General features: G+C 35.6%; 1 protein-coding gene across 1 annotated transcript; it reads right to left on the reverse strand.

Moving 5' to 3' along the window:
• Window positions 1-8,061: 8,061 nt before the first annotated feature.
• LOC306796777 (apolipoprotein L6-like) lies at window positions 8,062-9,977 on the reverse strand (the record flags this gene model as incomplete). Its single annotated transcript, XM_079295845.1, has 6 exons — window positions 8,062-8,634; window positions 8,737-9,151; window positions 9,392-9,437; window positions 9,518-9,557; window positions 9,665-9,736; window positions 9,885-9,977. The coding sequence occupies 6 exons, from the start codon at window positions 9,975-9,977 to the stop codon at window positions 8,161-8,163; spliced, it is 1,140 nt and encodes a 379-aa protein (XP_079151971.1). The 3' UTR covers window positions 8,062-8,160.
• Between the last annotated feature and the right edge of the window lie 11,606 nt (window positions 9,978-21,583).

Raw genomic sequence — 21,583 nt, forward strand, 5'->3', positions numbered from 1 at the left:
TTTTCGACATGCTAGACTATGACTTTTTTCAACATTCTATACTATGACTTTTTCTGCCTTTTTTTCGACATGCTATACTATGACTTTTTTCTGCCTTTTTTTCGACATGCTATACTATGACTTTTTCGACATGCTATACTATGATTTTTTTCTGCCTTTTTTTCGACATGCTATACTATGACTTTTTTCGACATGCTATACTATGACTTTTTTCGACATGCTATACTATGACTTTTTTCTGCCTTTTTTTCGACATGCTATACTATGACTTTTTTCTGCCTTTTTTTCGACATGCTATACTATGACTTTTTTCGACATGCTATACTATGACTTTTTTCTGCCTTTTTTTCGACATGCTATACTATGACTTTTTTCTGCCTTTTTTTCGACATGCTATACTATGACTTTTTCTGCCTTTTTTTCGACATACTATCCTATGACTTTTTTCGACATGCTATACTATGACTTTTTTCTGCCTTTTTTTCGACATGCTATACTATGACTTTTTTCGACATGCTATACTATGACTTTTTTCGACATGCTATACTATGACTTTTTTTCGACATGCTATACGATGACTTTTTTCTGCCTTTTTTTCGACATGCTATACTATGACTTTTTTCGACATGCTATACTATGACTTTTTTCGACATGCTATACTATGACTTTTTTCTGCCTTTTTTTCGACATGCTATACTATGACTTTTCTCTGCCTTTTTTTCGACATGCTATACTATGACTTTTTTCTGCCTTTTTTTCGACATGCTATACTATGACTTTTTTCGACATGCTATACTATGACTTTTTTCTGCCTTTTTTTCGACATGCTATACTATGACTTTTTTCTGCCTTTTTTTCGACATGCTATACTATGACTTTTTTCGACATGCTATACTATGACTTTTTTCTGCCTTTTTTTCGACATGCTATACTATGACTTTTTTCGACATGCTATACGATTGCCTTTTTTTCGACATGCTATACTGTGACTTTTTCTGCCTTTTTTTCGACATGCTATACTATGACTTTTTTCGACATGCTATACGATGACTTTTTTCTGCCTTTTTTTCGACATGCTATACTATGACTTTTTTCTGCCTTTTTTTCGACATGCTATACTATGACTTTTTTCGACATGCTATACGATGACTTTTTTCTGCCTTTTTTTCGACATGCTATACTATGACTTTTTTCTGCCTTTTTTTCGACATGCTATACGATGACTTTTTTCGACATGCTATACTATGACTTTTTCTGCCTTTTTTTCGACATGCTATGCTATGACTTTTTTCGACATGCTATACTATGACTTTTTTCGACATGCTATACGATGACTTTTTTCGACATGCTATACGATGACTTTTTTCTGCCTTTTTTTCGACATGCTATACTATGACTTTTTTCTGCCTTTTTTTCGACATGCTATACCAGCGGTTCCCAAACTTTTTAGGCCACGCACCCCCTTCTACATCCCGACCGGGTTCGCGCACCCCGCCCCCTTAATAATAAAAAAAAAAGAAGCAACAGAGCCTTTTAAGCCGCATAAGAATCGGACCAATGAGAGAACAGTTTGCTCGCGCGTGGCATTTGTTTACAAGATTTAGTCCGCTGTTAAATGTTGCAGTGTGAACACAAACCGAACAAAGGAGCAACTGCAACATTGTATCATATTAATCCCTGAATCAGAACAAAGAAAACAAACTGAAGGTGTGAAAACGCCCTGAAACACTGCAACAAAATTTCAATAACTTTCAGTGACACAAGGCGTCACTTTTAAAGAGCAATACGGATGCGAGGACACACGCACAGGCTCAGAGGCAGATTATCACATTTCATTTACAATTAATGACCGACTAATGTAGCCAGGATGTCTTCGGACAAAGCATCGATGCGGCGCGACACAGTGTTGTTGGACACCGGGATCATGTCCAACTTTTTTGCTTCTTTCTCCCCAATCATACATTCCACCATCTCTCTGGCAGCTGGCAAGCTCACGTATTTGGCGATTGTGTGCGGTAGCCCCTTTCTTGCTATTCTGTAACCAGATATGAAGCCCGTAGTGCGTCATTTATAGACCAACACATGAATGAGACTGCAGTTGTTTTTGGCTGTTTTGTAACTCCTCCAATTTCGATATAAACAATGTAAGGGGCTTTTGACTTGCACTGGCATGCTTGGTGTTCAGGTGGCGACGTAAATAAGAGCTTCAGACTGTTAGCCAGAACCTCACTGCACACCACGCACTGTGGCTTTGGGGAATCTGCGTTGCCAATCCAAGTGAAGCCCAGACACAGATACTTTTCATCATATTTCCTCTTTTTTTCCCAGTCTGATGCTCACTCACGTTTCCTCTTTTTTCACCTTGATGGGCCGATGTGCTCCCCATTTGTCTGTGCAATCCCTTCCTCCTTTTCGGGTCTCCTCCGTCTCATCTTCCTCTGACTCTGGCTCGATTTCTTCTCCCGGTCTCTCCCCAACGCACCTCTCCGTTCCCCTCGCCTCCGATTCCTCTCTCTCTCTCTGTCCCTCTCCTCTTTTACGACTGATAGCTTCAGATGTCCCACCTGACAGTTTTTAAATTAAAATTACATTTTTTTTTTATATTTAATATTATTACACCATCAGACCGCCATTACACTTTTCCTCTCGCGCACCCCCTAGAGGCAGCTCGCGCACCCCCAGGGGTGCGCGCACCCCACTTTGGGAATCCCTGTGCTATACTATGACTTTTTTCGACATGTTATACTGTTGACTTTTTTTTGCCTTTTTTTCGACATGCTATATATACACTATGACCTTTTTCGACATGCTATACGATGACTTTTTTCGACATGCTATGCTATGACTTTTTTCGACATGCTAGACTATGACTTTTTTCGACATGCTATACTATGACTTTTTCTGCCTTTTTTTCGACATGCTATACTATGACTTTTTTCTGCCTTTTTTTCGACATGCTATACTATGACTTTTTTCGACATGCTATACTATGACTTTTTTCTGCCTTTTTTTCGACATGCTATACTATGACTTTTTTCGACATGCTATACTATGATTTTTTTCTGCCTTTTTTTCGACATGCTATACTATGACTTTTTTCAACATGCTATACTATGACTTTTTTCTGCCTTTTTTTCGACATGCTATACTATGACTTTTTCTGCCTTTTTTTCGACATGCTATACTATGACTTTTTTCGACATGCTATACTATGACTTTTTTCTGCCTTTTTTTCGACATGCTATACTATGACTTTTTTCTGCCTTTTTTTCGACATGCTATACTATGACTTTTTTCTGCCTTTTTTTCGACATGCTATAATATGACTTTTTTCTGCCTTTTTTTCGACATGCTATACTATGACTTTTTTCGACATGCTATACTATGACTTTTTTCTGCCTTTTTTTCGACATGCTATACTATGACTTTTTTCGACATGCTATACTATGACTTTTTTCTGCCTTTTTTTCGACATGCTATACTATGACTTTTTTCGACATGCTATACTATGACTTTTTTCGACATGCTATACTATGACTTTTTTTCGACATGCTATACGACAGGGGTCCCCAACCTTTTTTGCGTCACGGACCGGTTTCATGTTATAAAATATTTCCACGGACCGGTGTTACGTCCCTACTGGTTTCTGGACCTACTGGTTTTCCTTCTGTGCGCGTGTTGTGTTCGCTTAACAGCTGCAGCGGTTTTCTGCCTCTGTCGCCTGTTTCGTCACACTTTCACAAACATATTGCTGGAGATCTAAAAGACACATCTCATATCAATTGCAGGGATTATGATTGTATGAGTGAGCACTGCATCACAGCCACGTATGAAGAAATACATGGAAGAAAATACATTTATGGAAAGATCGCAACAACCTGGATTCGAACTCTGTCCAGCAAAACTCCCACTTGTACTTGGTAATTTAACATTTAACACCGGCAGAGTTGTTGTCTCAAACATACTTTTAAGGCCGCCGTCCTTTTCAAGCTCCAGCAGCTGATCTCCCTCTGGCACGGATAAGCTCGATTCACCTGGTTTGTTCACAAATGGGTCGCGGATCCATTCCTTCGCAGTTCGTGGGTCTTTTGTGGTTGGGAAGTAACGCTCGTGACAAGCGTGTTGACATGTGTCACGAGAGACAGGCGCATGTAATTGGGAGAGAATCCGGTCATTTTTCAAAATAAAATATCTTTCCGACTCTGATAATCAATGAAATGAAAAAAAGTAATTTATTCTTTCTGTGCGGCCCGGTACCAAATGACCCGCGACCCGGTACCGGTCCGCGGCCCGGGGGTTGGGGACCACTGCTATACGATGACTTTTTTCTGCCTTTTTTTCGACATGCTATACTATGACTTTTTTCGACATGCTATACTATGACTTTTTTCTGCCTTTTTTTCGACATGCTATACTATGACTTTTTTCGACATGCTATACGATTGCCTTTTTTTCGACATGCTATACTGTGACTTTTTTCTGCCTTTTTTTCGACATGCTATACGATGACTTTTTTCGACATGCTATACTATGACTTTTTTTCGACATGCTATACGATGACTTTTTTCTGCCTTTTTTCCGACATGCTATACGATGACTTTTTTTGACATGCTATACAATGACTTTTTCTGCCTTTTTTTCGACATGCTATACTATGACTTTTTCTGCCTTTTTTTCGACATGCTATGCTATGACTTTTTTCGACATGCTATACTATGACTTTTTTCTGCCTTTTTTTCGACATGCTATACTATGACTTTTTTCTCCCTTTTTTTCGACATGCTATACTATGACTTTTTTCGACATGCTATACTATGACTTTTTTCTGCCTTTTTTTCGACATGCTATACTATGACTTTTTCGACATGCTATACTATGATTTTTTCTGCCTTTTTTTCGACATGCTATACTATGACTTTTTCGACATGCTATACTATGATTTTTTCTGCCTTTTTTTCGACATGCTATACTATGACTTTTTCGACATGCTATACTATGACTTTTTTCTGCCTTTTTTTCGACATGCTATACTATGACTTTTTCGACATGCTATACTATGATTTTTTCTGCCTTTTTTTCGACATGCTATACTATGACTTTTTCGACATGCTATACTATGATTTTTTCTGCCTTTTTTTCGACATGCTATACTATGACTTTTTCGACATGCTATACTATGACTTTTTTCTGCCTTTTTTTCGACATGCTATACTATGACTTTTTCGACATGCTATACTATGACTTTTTCGACATGCTATACTATGATTTTTTCTGCCTTTTTTTCGACATGCTATACTATGACTTTTTTCGACATGCTATACTATGACTTTTTTCTGCCTTTTTTTCGACATGCTATACTATGACTTTTTTCGACATGCTATACTATGACTTTTTTCGACGTGCTATACTATGACTTTTTTCTGCCTTTTTTTCGACATGCTATACTATGACTTTTTTCGACATGCTATACTATGATTTTTTTCTGCCTTTTTTTCGACATGCTATACTATGACTTTTTTCGACATGCTATACTATGACTTTTTCTGCCTTTTTTTCGACATGCTATACGATGACTTTTTTCGACATGCTATACTATGACTTTTTCTGCCTTTTTTTCGACATGCTATACTATGACTTTTTCTGCCTTTTTTTCGACATGCTATGCTATGACTTTTTTCGACATGCTATACTATGACTTTTTCTGCCTTTTTTTCGACATGCTATACTATGACTTTTTCTGCCTTTTTTTCGACATGCTATACTATGACTTTTTTCGACATGCTATACTATGACTTTTTTCGACATGCTATACTATGACTTTTTTCTGCCTTTTTTTCGACATGCTATACTATGACTTTTTTCTCCCTTTTTTTCGACATGCTATACTATGACTTTTTTCGACATGCTATACTATGACTTTTTTCTGCCTTTTTTTCGACATGCTATACTATGATTTTTTCTGCCTTTTTTTCGACATGCTATACTATGACTTTTTCGACATGCTATACTATGACTTTTTCTGCCTTTTTTTCGACATGCTATACTATGACTTTTTCGACATGCTATACTATGATTTTTTCTGCCTTTTTTTCGACATGCTATACTATGACTTTTTCGACATGCTATACTATGACTTTTTTCTGCCTTTTTTTCGACATGCTATACTATGACTTTTTCGACATGCTATACTATGACTTTTTCGACATGCTATACTATGATTTTTTCTGCCTTTTTTTCGACATGCTATACTATGACTTTTTCGACATGCTATACTATGATTTTTTCTGCCTTTTTTTCGACATGCTATACTATGACTTTTTCGACATGCTATACTATGACTTTTTTCTGCCTTTTTTTCGACATGCTATACTATGACTTTTTCGACATGCTATACTATGACTTTTTCGACATGCTATACTATGATTTTTTCTGCCTTTTTTTCGACATGCTATACTATGACTTTTTTCGACATGCTATACTATGACTTTTTTCTGCCTTTTTTTCGACATGCTATACTATGACTTTTTTCGACATGCTATACTATGACTTTTTTCGACGTGCTATACTATGACTTTTTTCTGCCTTTTTTTCGACATGCTATACTATGACTTTTTTCGACATGCTATACTATGATTTTTTTCTGCCTTTTTTTCGACATGCTATACTATGACTTTTTTCGACATGCTATACTATGACTTTTTCTGCCTTTTTTTCGACATGCTATACGATGACTTTTTTCGACATGCTATACTATGACTTTTTCTGCCTTTTTTTCGACATGCTATACTATGACTTTTTCTGCCTTTTTTTCGACATGCTATGCTATGACTTTTTTCGACATGCTATACTATGACTTTTTCTGCCTTTTTTTCGACATGCTATACTATGACTTTTTCTGCCTTTTTTTCGACATGCTATACTATGACTTTTTTCGACATGCTATACTATGACTTTTTTCGACATGCTATACTATGACTTTTTTCTGCCTTTTTTTCGACATGCTATACTATGACTTTTTTCGACATGCTATAATATGACTTTTTTCTGCCTTTTTTCTGCCTTTTTTTCGACATGCTATACGATTGCCTTTTTTTCGACATGCTATACTGTGACTTTTTTCTGCCTTTTTTTCGACATGCTATACGATGACTTTTTTCTGCCTTTTTTTCGACATGCTATACTATGACTTTTTTCTGCCTTTTTTTCGACATGCTATACGATGACTTTTTTCGACATGCTATACTATGACTTTTTCTGCCTTTTTTTCGACATGCTATACTATGACTTTTTTCTGCCTTTTTTTCGACATGCTATACTATGACTTTTTTCGACATGCTATACTATGACTTTTTCTGCCTTTTTTTCGACATGCTATGCTATGACTTTTTTCGACATGCTATACTATGATTTTTTTCTGCCTTTTTTTCGACATGCTATACTATGACTTTTTTTCGACATGCTATACTGTGACTTTTTTCGACACGCTACACTGTTTTCAGTGCTTTATAAACCAACAGCAGGATTTTAAAGTCACTTCTTTGTTTCACAGGAATTCCAGTGCAAAGACCTCAGAACTGGAGTGATGTGATCCACCCTCCTGGTCTTAGCGAGGACTCGAGCTGCAGCTTTCTGACTGACTTTTTACAGGTCTCTGTAAAAACGCCGTTACAGTCATCCAGTCTGCTGAAGATAAATGCGTGGACAAGTTTTTCCAAATCACAGATTCCTTTTTAAAGCATGCCGGTCTACAGGTTCATTTAACATCTCAACCAACTGAGCTGTTCATACAGAACGCAGCGTGGCAAGCACGTATGCTCGACATGGAACGAGATACTCCCTCATCATGAAAGTATCTTTGCAAGCAGGCCAGGCAAGATCGTCTACATTCTGACCGTCGTGCGTCACTCTCTGAGCACAAGGTGGTCATGCGTCACCCAGCCCCAACCCCTGCTCTTTACATACATCCTCCCTCTACTGGTCTACTAGGGATCGAGCTCTTACCCGTCACAACTGAGCCAGACAAATAAGCAGGGAACCATTTTTATTGCAAATAAAGTGACATTAATTCAACATGACGCAATCTACATACTCATAATTTAATTACTACTAATATAAATATATATATACTGTTGTAATAACTGTTTTGTAACCGCTGTCCTTTTATTCAACCAGTTTTTTCAGCTCAGACTTCAACAGCTCTTCGTCGTCTTCCCCCTCGTCTACCTCCACTTCTATCCCGTCGATGGTTTTCTGCAGCTGTTCCTTGATGCGGTTCAGTTCCAGCAGCCCGTCCTGCAGGTCTTTACAAACCTCTCGAATCTTGGCTGCGAACTCCGTCTTGGCTCCCTTCTTGAGCTCCTTGGCATCTTTGGCCAGGAAGAAGACATCGAGGGCCAGGAAGAGACCGGACATCACTCCGGCGGTGAGGCTCATCACCTGGACGGCTCTAGCAGCGTCCCCCGCAACGCTGAGGACCTGAACGGTGCTGATCAGGCTCTCCGTGTTGATCACCAGAGCCTTGCCGGCCCGGCCGCCCTCCTTCATTACATGTTTGACGTTCTGGTTGAGGTGCTTCTTCGAGATGTTCTCAACGTACTCTTCAAAGTTCCACTCATCAAGCATCTCCATCCCTTCCTGAAAAGAGATTTTCCATCAAATTTAAACCCCATGTGTTCAATCCAATCCGATGTATTTGTATAAGAAAGAAAAGGTTTGTTCTGCTTTTTATCTTCTCACCTGCAAGAACTCCAGGCACTCCTTGATGTCCTTCATCTCCTCCTCGTAGTCTTGGATGATCTTCTCCACCTTCTTGCGGTCCGTCTTTGAATGGAGCATGTCGGTGATGTTGGCTGAGGCGGAAGCCACCCCGCCTGCAGTCGCCACCCCGATGCCCACAGCCGTGACGATGAGCGACGCTCCCGCAGTGAAGGGTGCCAGAATGAGGCCGGTGATGGTCGTGATGGACCCTGCGACACTGGCAACCCCGCCGCCGACGCTGCCCTTGACGGTCTTCTTATGGAAAATGTCCGCTGAGTCAGCCAAAGACATGAGCTCCAGGATGTGCTGCTGGAGTAAAGCGCCACGCTGGTTGAAGAAGCGAACGAAAAGACGCGCCGCCATGAAGACACGATCAGCTGCTTGTTCCACCACTCTGAAACAAGGAAACGGGCTTACAGGAGAAACTCTTAATGTAATGCAAGATTCAGTTCAAGAGAACCTGAATAGGTTAGTTTTGTAGACATGAGTAACATGTCAATTTTACTTACTAAGGACAAACAATGTTATTTAAACAGTGACTATATTATGATACCAAACTAGCTTGCCTATTTTCTTTTTAAAAGGCAGATTTGTTCCTGTTAACATTGGTAACTTCAATAAATGCGGTACTTACTCTTCAGGTTTGTCGCTCTGCCTGTCTTCATTCCACTCATCCCAGCCTAGCACATAGCAGAGAAATAATTAGTATTTATACATTTAATAAGCAGGCTCACCAACATATAAACAACACCAAGCATACCGTCGACTGTTCTCCACCACCCGATAAGGCCTTCATCATCCTGGAAGTAAACAATTTGAAAGTCATTGGAATAATTCAGCATGTAGCCTACAGGGAAATGAAACAAGCATGTGATATAATATTATAAGACACAAGAAACAAGCTTACGTCTAGAGGGTCCAGGGCTGTTCCTTCACTTGGCACTTCAGCCAACTCTAGTGTCTGAACTTCCACTACTTCCTAAAACAGAAAGTGTTTCGAGCCGTTAAATGGTAGCTACACAGTGATTGAAACTTTTCGCAAAAAGTGCTGTCATAGTGTAGCATGTCAAACAGTCACAGTGTAGCATGTCAAACAACAGTGCTATGCTATGACTTTTTGTAGTCACACCAATATGATTTTTCATCCCATAGGTTGGATTGGAGAGCTCCAGCAGAAGCAACAGCAGTGAGGGCTCTGGCTCGGTGCGTCTCCATGACATGACTCAGGATGGACTCTACATTTCTCCGTTCTTGGCTGAGATTGACAGCGTAGCGCTGCAACATGCATTAGTTCAAATAAAAGCATTTACTTCACTGAATTCTGTCATTCTACAGTATTAATGTATTTATTGTACTATGGTATTGAATGAAAAGCAACTCCAAAAAGCTGTGGTGTGTTTAATGCATGCAAGAATAAAGAAAGGAAGGAATATCGGAAACCAATAATCTGTTCCATTCTTTTTTTTACTTTGACTTTTTTCTGCCTTTTTTTCGACATGCTATACTATGACTTTTTTCTGCCTTTTTTCGACATGCTATACTATGACTTTTTCGACATGCTATACTATGACTTTTTTCTGCCTTTTTTCGACATGCTATACTATGACTTTTTTCGACATGCTATACTATGACTTTTTTCGACATGCTATACTATGACTTTTTTCTGCCTTTTTTTTCGACATGCTATACTATGACTTTTTCGACATGCTATACTATGACTTTTTTCTGTCTTTTTTTCGACATGCTATACTATGACTTTTTCGACATGCTATACTATAACTTTTTTCAGCCTTTTTTTCGACGTGCTATACTATGACTTTTTTCTGCCTTTTTTTCGACATGCTATACTATGACTTTTTTCGACATGCTATACTATGACTTTTTTCTGCCTTTTTTTCGACATGCTATACTATGACTTTTTTCTGCCTTTTTTTTCGACATGCTATACTATGACTTTTTCGACATGCTATACTATAACTTTTTTCAGCCTTTTTTTCGACGTGCTATACTATGACTTTTTTCTGCCTTTTTTTCGACATGCTATACTATGACTTTTTTCTGACTTTTTTTCGACATGCTATACTATGACTTTTTTCGACATGCTATACTATGACTTTTTTCTGCCTTTTTTTCGACATGCTATACTATGACTTTTTTCTGACTTTTTTTCGACATGCTATACTATGACTTTTTTCGACATGCTATACTATGACTTTTTTCTGCCTTTTTTTCGACATGCTATACTATGACTTTTTTCTGCCTTTTTTTCGACATGCTATACCATGACTTTTTTCGACATGCTATACTATGACTTTTTTCTGCCTTTTTTTCGACATGCTATACTATGACTTTTTTCGACATGCTATACTATGACTTTTTTCTGCCTTTTTTTCGACATGCTATACTATGACTTTTCTCTGCCTTTTTTTCGACATGCTATACTATGACTTTTTTCTGCCTTTTTTTCGACATGCTATACTATGACTTTTTTCGACATGCTATACTATGACTTTTTTCTGCCTTTTTTTCGACATGCTATACTATGACTTTTTTCGACATGCTATACTATGACTTTTTTCTGCCTTTTTTTCGACATGCTATACTATGACTTTTTTCGACATGCTATACTATGACTTTTTTCGACATGCTATACTATGACTTTTTTTCGACATGCTATACGATGACTTTTTTCTGCCTTTTTTTCGACATGCTATACTATGACTTTTTTCTGCCTTTTTTTCGACATGCTATACTATGACTTTTTTCGACATGCTATACGATTGCCTTTTTTTCGACATGCTATACTGTGACTTTTTTCTGCCTTTTTTTCGACATGCTATACGATGACTTTTTTCGACATGCTATACTATGACTTTTTTTCGACATGCTATACGATGACTTTTTTCTGCCTTTTTGTCGACATGCTATACTATGACTTTTTTCGATATGCTATACTATGACTTTTTTCTGCCTTTTTTTCGACATGCTATACGATTACTTTTTTCGACATGCTATACTATGACTTTTTTCTGCCTTTTTTTCGACATGCTATACTATGACTTTTTTCGACATGCTATACTATGACTTTTTCTGCCTTTTTTCGACATGCTATACTATGACTTTTTCTGCCTTTTTTCGACATGCTATACTATGACTTTTTTCTGCCTTTTTTTCGACATGCTATACTATGACTTTTTTCGACATGCTATACTATGACTTTTTTCGACATGCTATACTATGACTTTTTTCTGCCTTTTTTTCGACATGCTATACTATGACTTTTTTCTGCCTTTTTTTCGACATGCTATACTATGACTTTTTTCTGCCTTTTTTTCGACATGCTATACTATGACTTTTTTCGACATGCTATACTATGACTTTTTTCTGCCTTTTTTTCGACATGCTATACTATGACTTTTTTCGACATGCTATACTATGACTTTTTTCTGCCTTTTTTTCGACATGCTATACTATGACTTTTTTCGACATGCTATACTATGACTTTTTTCGACATGCTATACTATGACTTTTTTCTGCCTTTTTTTCGACATGCTATACTATGACTTTTTTCGACATGCTATACTATGACTTTTTTCTGCCTTTTTTTCGACATGCTATACTATGACTTTTTTCTGCCTTTTTTTCGACATGCTATACTATGACTTTTTTCGACATGCTATACTATGACTTTTTTCTGCCTTTTTTTCGACATGCTATACTATGACTTTTTTCGACATGCTATACTATGACTTTTTTCTGCCTTTTTTTCGACATGCTATACTATGACTTTTTTTCTGCCTTTTTTTCGACATGCTATACTATGACTTTTTTCTCCCTTTTTTTCGACATGCTATACTATGACTTTTTTCGACATGCTATACTATGACTTTTTTCTGCCTTTTTTTCGACATGCTATACTATGACTTTTTTCTACCTTTTTTTCGACATGCTATACTATGACTTTTTTCTGCCTTTTTTTCGACATGCTATACTATGACTTTTTTCGACATGCTATACTATGACTTTTTTCTGCCTTTTTTTCGACATGCTATACTATGACTTTTTTCGACATGCTATACTATGACTTTTTTCTGCCTTTTTTTCGACATGCCGACATGCTATACTATGACTTTTTTCTGCCTTTTTTTCGACATGCTATACTATGACTTTTTTCGACATGCTATACTATGACTTTTTTCTGCCTTTTTTTCGACATGCTATACTATGACTTTTTTCTGCCTTTTTTTTCGACATGCTATACTATGACTTTTTCGACATGCTATACTATGACTTTTTTCTGTCTTTTTTTCGACATGCTATACTATGACTTTTTCGACATGCTATACTATAACTTTTTTCAGCCTTTTTTTCGACGTGCTATACTATGACTTTTTTCTGCCTTTTTTTCGACATGCTATACTATGACTTTTTTCGACATGCTATACTATGACTTTTTTCTGCCTTTTTTTCGACATGCTATACTATGACTTTTTTCTGCCTTTTTTTTCGACATGCTATACTATGACTTTTTCGACATGCTATACTATAACTTTTTTCAGCCTTTTTTTCGACGTGCTATACTATGACTTTTTTCTGCCTTTTTTTCGACATGCTATACTATGACTTTTTTCTGACTTTTTTTCGACATGCTATACTATGACTTTTTTCGACATGCTATACTATGACTTTTTTCTGCCTTTTTTTCGACATGCTATACTATGACTTTTTTCTGCCTTTTTTTCGACATGCTATACTATGACTTTTTTCTGCCTTTTTTTTCGACATGCTATACTATGACTTTTTCTGCCTTTTTTTCAACATGCTATACTATGACTTTATTCTGCCTTTTTTTCGACATGCTATACTATGACTTTTTTCTGCCTTTTTTCGACATGCTATACTATGACTTTTTTCTGCCTTTTTTTCGACATGCTATACTATGACTTTTTTCTGCCTTTTTTTCGACATGCTATACTATGACTTTTTTCGACATGCTATACTATGACTTTTTTCTGCCTTTTTTTCGACATGCTATACTATGACTTTTTTCTGACTTTTTTTCGACATGCTATACTATGACTTTTTTCGACATGCTATACTATGACTTTTTTCTGCCTTTTTTTCGACATGCTATACTATGACTTTTTTCTGCCTTTTTTTCGACATGCTATACCATGACTTTTTTCGACATGCTATACTATGACTTTTTTCTGCCTTTTTTTCGACATGCTATACTATGACTTTTTTCGACATGCTATACTATGACTTTTTTCTGCCTTTTTTTCGACATGCTATACTATGACTTTTCTCTGCCTTTTTTTCGACATGCTATACTATGACTTTTTTCTGCCTTTTTTTCGACATGCTATACTATGACTTTTTTCGACATGCTATACTATGACTTTTTTCTGCCTTTTTTTCGACATGCTATACTATGACTTTTTTCGACATGCTATACTATGACTTTTTTCTGCCTTTTTTTCGACATGCTATACTATGACTTTTTTCGACATGCTATACTATGACTTTTTTCGACATGCTATACTATGACTTTTTTTCGACATGCTATACGATGACTTTTTTCTGCCTTTTTTTCGACATGCTATACTATGACTTTTTTCGACATGCTATACTATGACTTTTTTCTGCCTTTTTTTCGACATGCTATACTATGACTTTTTTCTGCCTTTTTTTCGACATGCTATACTATGACTTTTTTCTGCCTTTTTTTCGACATGCTATACTATGACTTTTTTCGACATGCTATACTATGACTTTTTTCTGCCTTTTTTTCGACATGCTATACTATGACTTTTTTCGACATGCTATACTATGACTTTTTTCTGCCTTTTTTTCGACATGCCGACATGCTATACTATGACTTTTTTCTGCCTTTTTTTCGACATGCTATACTATGACTTTTTTCGACATGCTATACTATGACTTTTTTCTGCCTTTTTTTCGACATGCTATACTATGACTTTTTTCTGCCTTTTTTTTCGACATGCTATACTATGACTTTTTCGACATGCTATACTATGACTTTTTTCTGTCTTTTTTTCGACATGCTATACTATGACTTTTTCGACATGCTATACTATAACTTTTTTCAGCCTTTTTTTCGACGTGCTATACTATGACTTTTTTCTGCCTTTTTTTCGACATGCTATACTATGACTTTTTTCGACATGCTATACTATGACTTTTTTCTGCCTTTTTTTCGACATGCTATACTATGACTTTTTTCTGCCTTTTTTTTCGACATGCTATACTATGACTTTTTCGACATGCTATACTATAACTTTTTTCAGCCTTTTTTTCGACGTGCTATACTATGACTTTTTTCTGCCTTTTTTTCGACATGCTATACTATGACTTTTTTCTGACTTTTTTTCGACATGCTATACTATGACTTTTTTCGACATGCTATACTATGACTTTTTTCTGCCTTTTTTTCGACATGCTATACTATGACTTTTTTCTGCCTTTTTTTCGACATGCTATACTATGACTTTTTTCTGCCTTTTTTTTCGACATGCTATACTATGACTTTTTTCTGTCTTTTTTTCGACATGCTATACTATGACTTTTTCTGCCTTTTTTTCAACATGCTATACTATGACTTTATTCTGCCTTTTTTTCGACATGCTATACTATGACTTTTTTCTGCCTTTTTTTCGACATGCTATACTATGACTTTTCTCTGCCTTTTTTTCGACATGCTATACTATGACTTTTTTCGACATGCTATACTATGACTTTTTTCTGCCTTTTTTTCGACATGCTATACTATGACTTTTTTCGACATGCTATACTATGACTTTTTTCGACATGCTATACTATGACTTTTTTTCGACATGCTATACGATGACTTTTTTCTGCCTTTTTTTCGACATGCTATACTATGACTTTTTTCGACATGCTATACTATGACTTTTTTCTGCCTTTTTTTCGACATGCTATACTATGACTTTTTTCTGCCTTTTTTTCGACATGCTATACTATGACTTTTTTCTGCCTTTTTTTCGACATGCTATACTATGACTTTTTTCGACATGCTATACTATGACTTTTTTCTGCCTTTTTTTCGACATGCTATACTATGACTTTTTTCGACATGCTATACTATGACTTTTTTCTGCCTTTTTTTCGACATGCCGACATGCTATACTATGACTTTTTTCTGCCTTTTTTTCGACATGCTATACTATGACTTTTTTCGACATGCTATACTATGACTTTTTTCTGCCTTTTTTTCGACATGCTATACTATGACTTTTTTCTGCCTTTTTTTTCGACATGCTATACTATGACTTTTTCGACATGCTATACTATGACTTTTTTCTGTCTTTTTTTCGACATGCTATACTATGACCTTTTCGACATGCTATACTATAACTTTTTTCAGCCTTTTTTTCGACGTGCTATACTATGACTTTTTTCTGCCTTTTTTTCGACATGCTATACTATGACTTTTTTCGACATGCTATACTATGACTTTTTTCTGCCTTTTTTTCGACATGCTATACTATGACTTTTTTCTGCCTTTTTTTTCGACATGCTATACTATGACTTTTTCGACATGCTATACTATAACTTTTTTCAGCCTTTTTTTCGACGTGCTATACTATGACTTTTTTCTGCCTTTTTTTCGACATGCTATACTATGACTTTTTTCTGACTTTTTTTCGACATGCTATACTATGACTTTTTTCGACATGCTATACTATGACTTTTTTCTGCCTTTTTTTCGACATGCTATACTATGACTTTTTTCTGCCTTTTTTTCGACATGCTATACTATGACTTTTTTCTGCCTTTTTTTTCGACATGCTATACTATGACTTTTTTCTGTCTTTTTTTCGACATGCTATACTATGACTTTTTCTGCCTTTTTTTCAACATGCTATACTATGACTTTATTCTGCCTTTTTTTCGACATGCTATACTATGACTTTTTTCTGCCTTTTTTCGACATGCTATACTATGACTTTTTTCTGCCTTTTTTTCGACATGCTATACTATGACTTTTTTCTGCCTTTTTTTCGACATGCTATACTATGACTTTTTTCGACATGCTATACTATGACTTTTTTCTGCCTTTTTTTCGACATGCTATACTATGACTTTTTTCTGACTTTTTTTCGACATGCTATACTATGACTTTTTTCGACATGCTATACTATGACTTTTTTCTGCCTTTTTTTCGACATGCTATACTATGACTTTTTTCTGCCTTTTTTTCGACATGCTATACCATGACTTTTTTCGACATGCTATACTATGACTTTTTTCTGCCTTTTTTTCGACATGCTATACTATGACTTTTTTCGACATGCTATACTATGACTTTTTTCTGCCTTTTTTTCGACATGCTATACTATGACTTTTCTCTGCCTTTTTTTCGACATGCTATACTATGACTTTTTTCTGCCTTTTTTTCGACATGCTATACTATGACTTTTTTCGACATGCTATACTATGACTTTTTTCTGCCTTTTTTTCGACATGCTATACTATGACTTTTCTCTGCCTTTTTTTCGACATGCTATACTATGACTTTTTTCTGCCTTTTTTTCGACATGCTATACTATGACTTTTTTCGACATGCTATACTATGACTTTTTTCTGCCTTTTTTTCGACATGCTATACTATGACTTTTTTCGACATGCTATACTATGACTTTTTTCTGCCTTTTTTTCGACATGCTATACTATGACTTTTTTCGACATGCTATACTATGACTTTTTTCGACATGCTATACTATGACTTTTTTTCGACATGCTATACGATGTCTTTTTTCTGCCTTTTTTTCGACATGCTATACTATGACTTTTTTCTGCCTTTTTTTCGACATGCTATACTATGACTTTTTTCGACATGCTATACGATTGCCTTTTTTTCGACATGCTATACTGTGACTTTTTTCTGCCTTTTTTTCGACATGCTATACGATGACTTTTTTCGACATGCTATACTATGACTTTTTTTCGACATGCTATACGATGACTTTTTTCTGCCTTTTTGTCGACATGCTATACTATGACTTTTTTCGACATGCTATACTATGACTTTTTTCTGCCTTTTTTTCGACATGCTATACGATGACTTTTTTCGACATGCTATACTATGACTTTTTTCTGACTTTTTTTCGACATGCTATACTATGACTTTTTTCGACATGCTATACTATGACTTTTTCTGCCTTTTTTCGACATGCTATACTATGACTTTTTCTGCCTTTTTTTCGACATGCTATACTATGACTTTTTTCTGCCTTTTTTTCGACATGCTATACTATGACTTTTTTCGACATGCTATACTATGACTTTTTTCGACATGCTATACTATGACTTTTTTCTGCCTTTTTTTCGACATGCTATACTATGACTTTTTTCTGCCTTTTTTTCGACATGCTATACTATGACTTTTTTCTGCCTTTTTTTCGACATGCTATACTATGACTTTTTTCGACATGCTATACTATGACTTTTTTCTGCCTTTTTTTCGACATGCTATACTATGACTTTTTTCGACATGCTATACTATGACTTTTTTCTGCCTTTTTTCGACATGCTATACTATGACTTTTTTCGACATGCTATACTATGACTTTTTTCGACATGCTATACTATGACTTTTTTCTGCCTTTTTTTCGACATGCTATACTATGACTTTTTTCGACATGCTATACTATGACTTTTTTCTGCCTTTTTTTCGACATGCTATACTATGACTTTTTTCTGCCTTTTTTTCGACATGCTATACTATGACTTTTTTCGACATGCTATACTATGACTTTTTTCTGCCTTTTTTTCGACATGCTATACTATGACTTTTTTCGACATGCTATACTATGACTTTTTTTGACATGCTATATATACTATGACTTTTTTCTGCCTTTTTTTCGACATGCTGTACTATGACTTTTTTCTGCCTTTTTTTCGACATGCTATACTATGGCTTTTTTCTGCCTTTTTTTCGACATGCTATACTATGACTTTTTTCGACATGCTATACTATGACTTTTTTCTGCCTTTTTTTCGACATGCTATACTATGACTTTTTTCGACATGCTATACTATGACTTTTTTCTGCCTTTTTTTCGACATGCTATACTATGACTTTTTTTCTGCCTTTTTTTCGACATGCTATACTATGACTTTTTTCTCCCTTTTTTTCGACATGCTATACTATGACTTTTTTCGACATGCTATACTATGACTTTTTTCTGCCTTTTTTTCGACATGCTATACTATGACTTTTTTCGACATGCTATACTATGACTTTTTTCTGCCTTTTTTTCGACATGCTATACTATGACTTTTTTCGACATGCTATACTATGACTTTTTTTCGACATGCCGACATGCTATACTATGACTTTTTTCTGCCTTTTTTTCGACATGCTATACTATGACTTTTTTCGACATGCTATACTATGACTTTTTTCTGCCTTTTTTTCGACATGCTATACTATGACTTTTTTCTGCCTTTTTTTCGACATGCGATACTATGACTTTTTTCTGCCTTTTTTTCGACATGCTATACTATGACTTTGTTCGACATGCTATACTATGACTTTTTTCTGCCTTTTTTTCGACATGCTATACTATGACTTTTTTCGACATGCTATACTATGACTTTTTTCGACATGCTATACTATGACTTTTTTCTGCCTTTTTTTCGACATGCTGTACTATGACTTTTTTCTGCCTTTTTTTCGACATGCTATACTATGACTTTTTTCTGCCTTTTTTTCGACATGCTATACCATGACTTTTTTCGACATGCTATACTATGACTTTTTTCTGCCTTTTTTTCGACATGCTATACTATGACTTTTTTCGACATGCTATACTATGACTTTTTTCTGCGTTTTTTTCGACATGCTATGCTATGACTTTTTTCGACATGCTATACTATGACTTTTTTCTGCCTTTTTTTCGACATGCTATACTATGACTTTTCTCTGCCTTTTTTTCGACATGCTATACTATGACTTTTTTCTGCCTTTTTTTCGACATGCTATACTATGACTTTTTTCGACATGCTATACTATGACTTTTTTCTGCCTTTTTTTCGACATGCTATACTATGACTTTTTTCTGCCTTTTTTTCGACATGCTATACTATGACTTTTTTCTGCCTTTTTTTCGACATGCTATACTATGACTTTTTTCGACATGCTATACTATGACTTTTTTCTGCCTTTTTTTCGACATGCTATACTATGACTTTTTTCGACATGCTATACTATGACTTTTTTCGACATGCTATACTATGACTTTTTTCGACATGCTATACTATGACTTTTTTCGACATGCTATACTATGACTTTTTTCTGCCTTTTTTTCGACATGCTATACTATGACTTTTTTCTGCCTTTTTTTCGACATGCTATACTATGACTTTTTCTGCCTTTTTTTCGACATGCTATACTATGACTTTTTTCGACATGCTATACTATGACTTTTTTCTGCCTTTTTTTCGACATGCTATACTATGACTTTTTTCGACATGCTATACTATGACTTTTTTCTGCCTTTTTTCGACATGCTATACTATGACTTTTTTCGACATGCTATACTATGACTTTTTTCGACATGCTATACTATGACTTTTTTCTGCCTTTTTTTCGACATGCTATACTATGACTTTTTTCGACATGCTATACTATGACTTTTTTCTGCCTTTTTTTCGACATGCTATACTATGACTTTTTTCTGCCTTTTTTTCGACATGCTATACTATGACTTTTTTCGACATGCTATACTATGACTTTTTTCTGCCTTTTTTTCGACATGCTATACTATGACTTTTTTCGACATGCTATACTATGACTTTTTTTGACATGCTATATATACTATGACTTTTTTCTGCCTTTTTTTCGACATGCTGTACTATGACTTTTTTCTGCCTTTTTTTCGACATGCTATACTATGGCTTTTTTCTGCCTTTTTTTCGACATGCTATACTATGACTTTTTTCGACATGCTATACTATGACTTTTTTCTGCCTTTTTTTCGACATGCTATACTATGACTTTTTTCGACATGCTATACTATGACTTTTTTCTGCCTTTTTTTCGACATGCTATACTATGACTTTTTTTCTGCCTTTTTTTCGACATGCTATACTATGACTTTTTTCTCCCTTTTTTTCGACATGCTATACTATGACTTTTTTCGACATGCTATACTATGACTTTTTTCTGCCTTTTTTTCGACATGCTATACTATGACTTTTTTCGACATGCTATACTATGACTTTTTTCTGCCTTTTTTTCGACATGCTATACTATGACTTTTTTCGACATGCTATACTATGACTTTTTTCTGCCTTTTTTTCGACATGCCGACATGCTATACTATGACTTTTTTCTGCCTTTTTTTCGACATGCTATACTATGACTTTTTTCGACATGCTATACTATGACTTTTTTCTGCCTTTTTTTCGACATGCTATACTATGACTTTTTTCTGCCTTTTTTTCGACATGCGATACTATGACTTTTTTCTGCCTTTTTTTCGACATGCTATACTATGACTTTGTTCGACATGCTATACTATGACTTTTTTCGACATGCTATACTATGACTTTTTTCTGCCTTTTTTTCGACATGCTATACTATGACTTTTTTCGACATGCGATACTATGACTTTTTTCTGCCTTTTTTTCGACATGCTATACTATGACTTTTTTCGACATGCTATACTATGACTTTTTTCGACATGCTATACTATGACTTTTTTCTGCCTTTTTTTCGACATGCTGTACTATGACTTTTTTCTGCCTTTTTTTCGACATGCTATACTATGACTTT

The sequence above is a fragment of the Melanostigma gelatinosum genome, assembly GCF_949748355.1.
Source record: "Melanostigma gelatinosum genome assembly, chromosome: 23".
Classification (NCBI taxonomy): Eukaryota; Metazoa; Chordata; class Actinopteri; order Perciformes; family Zoarcidae; genus Melanostigma; species Melanostigma gelatinosum.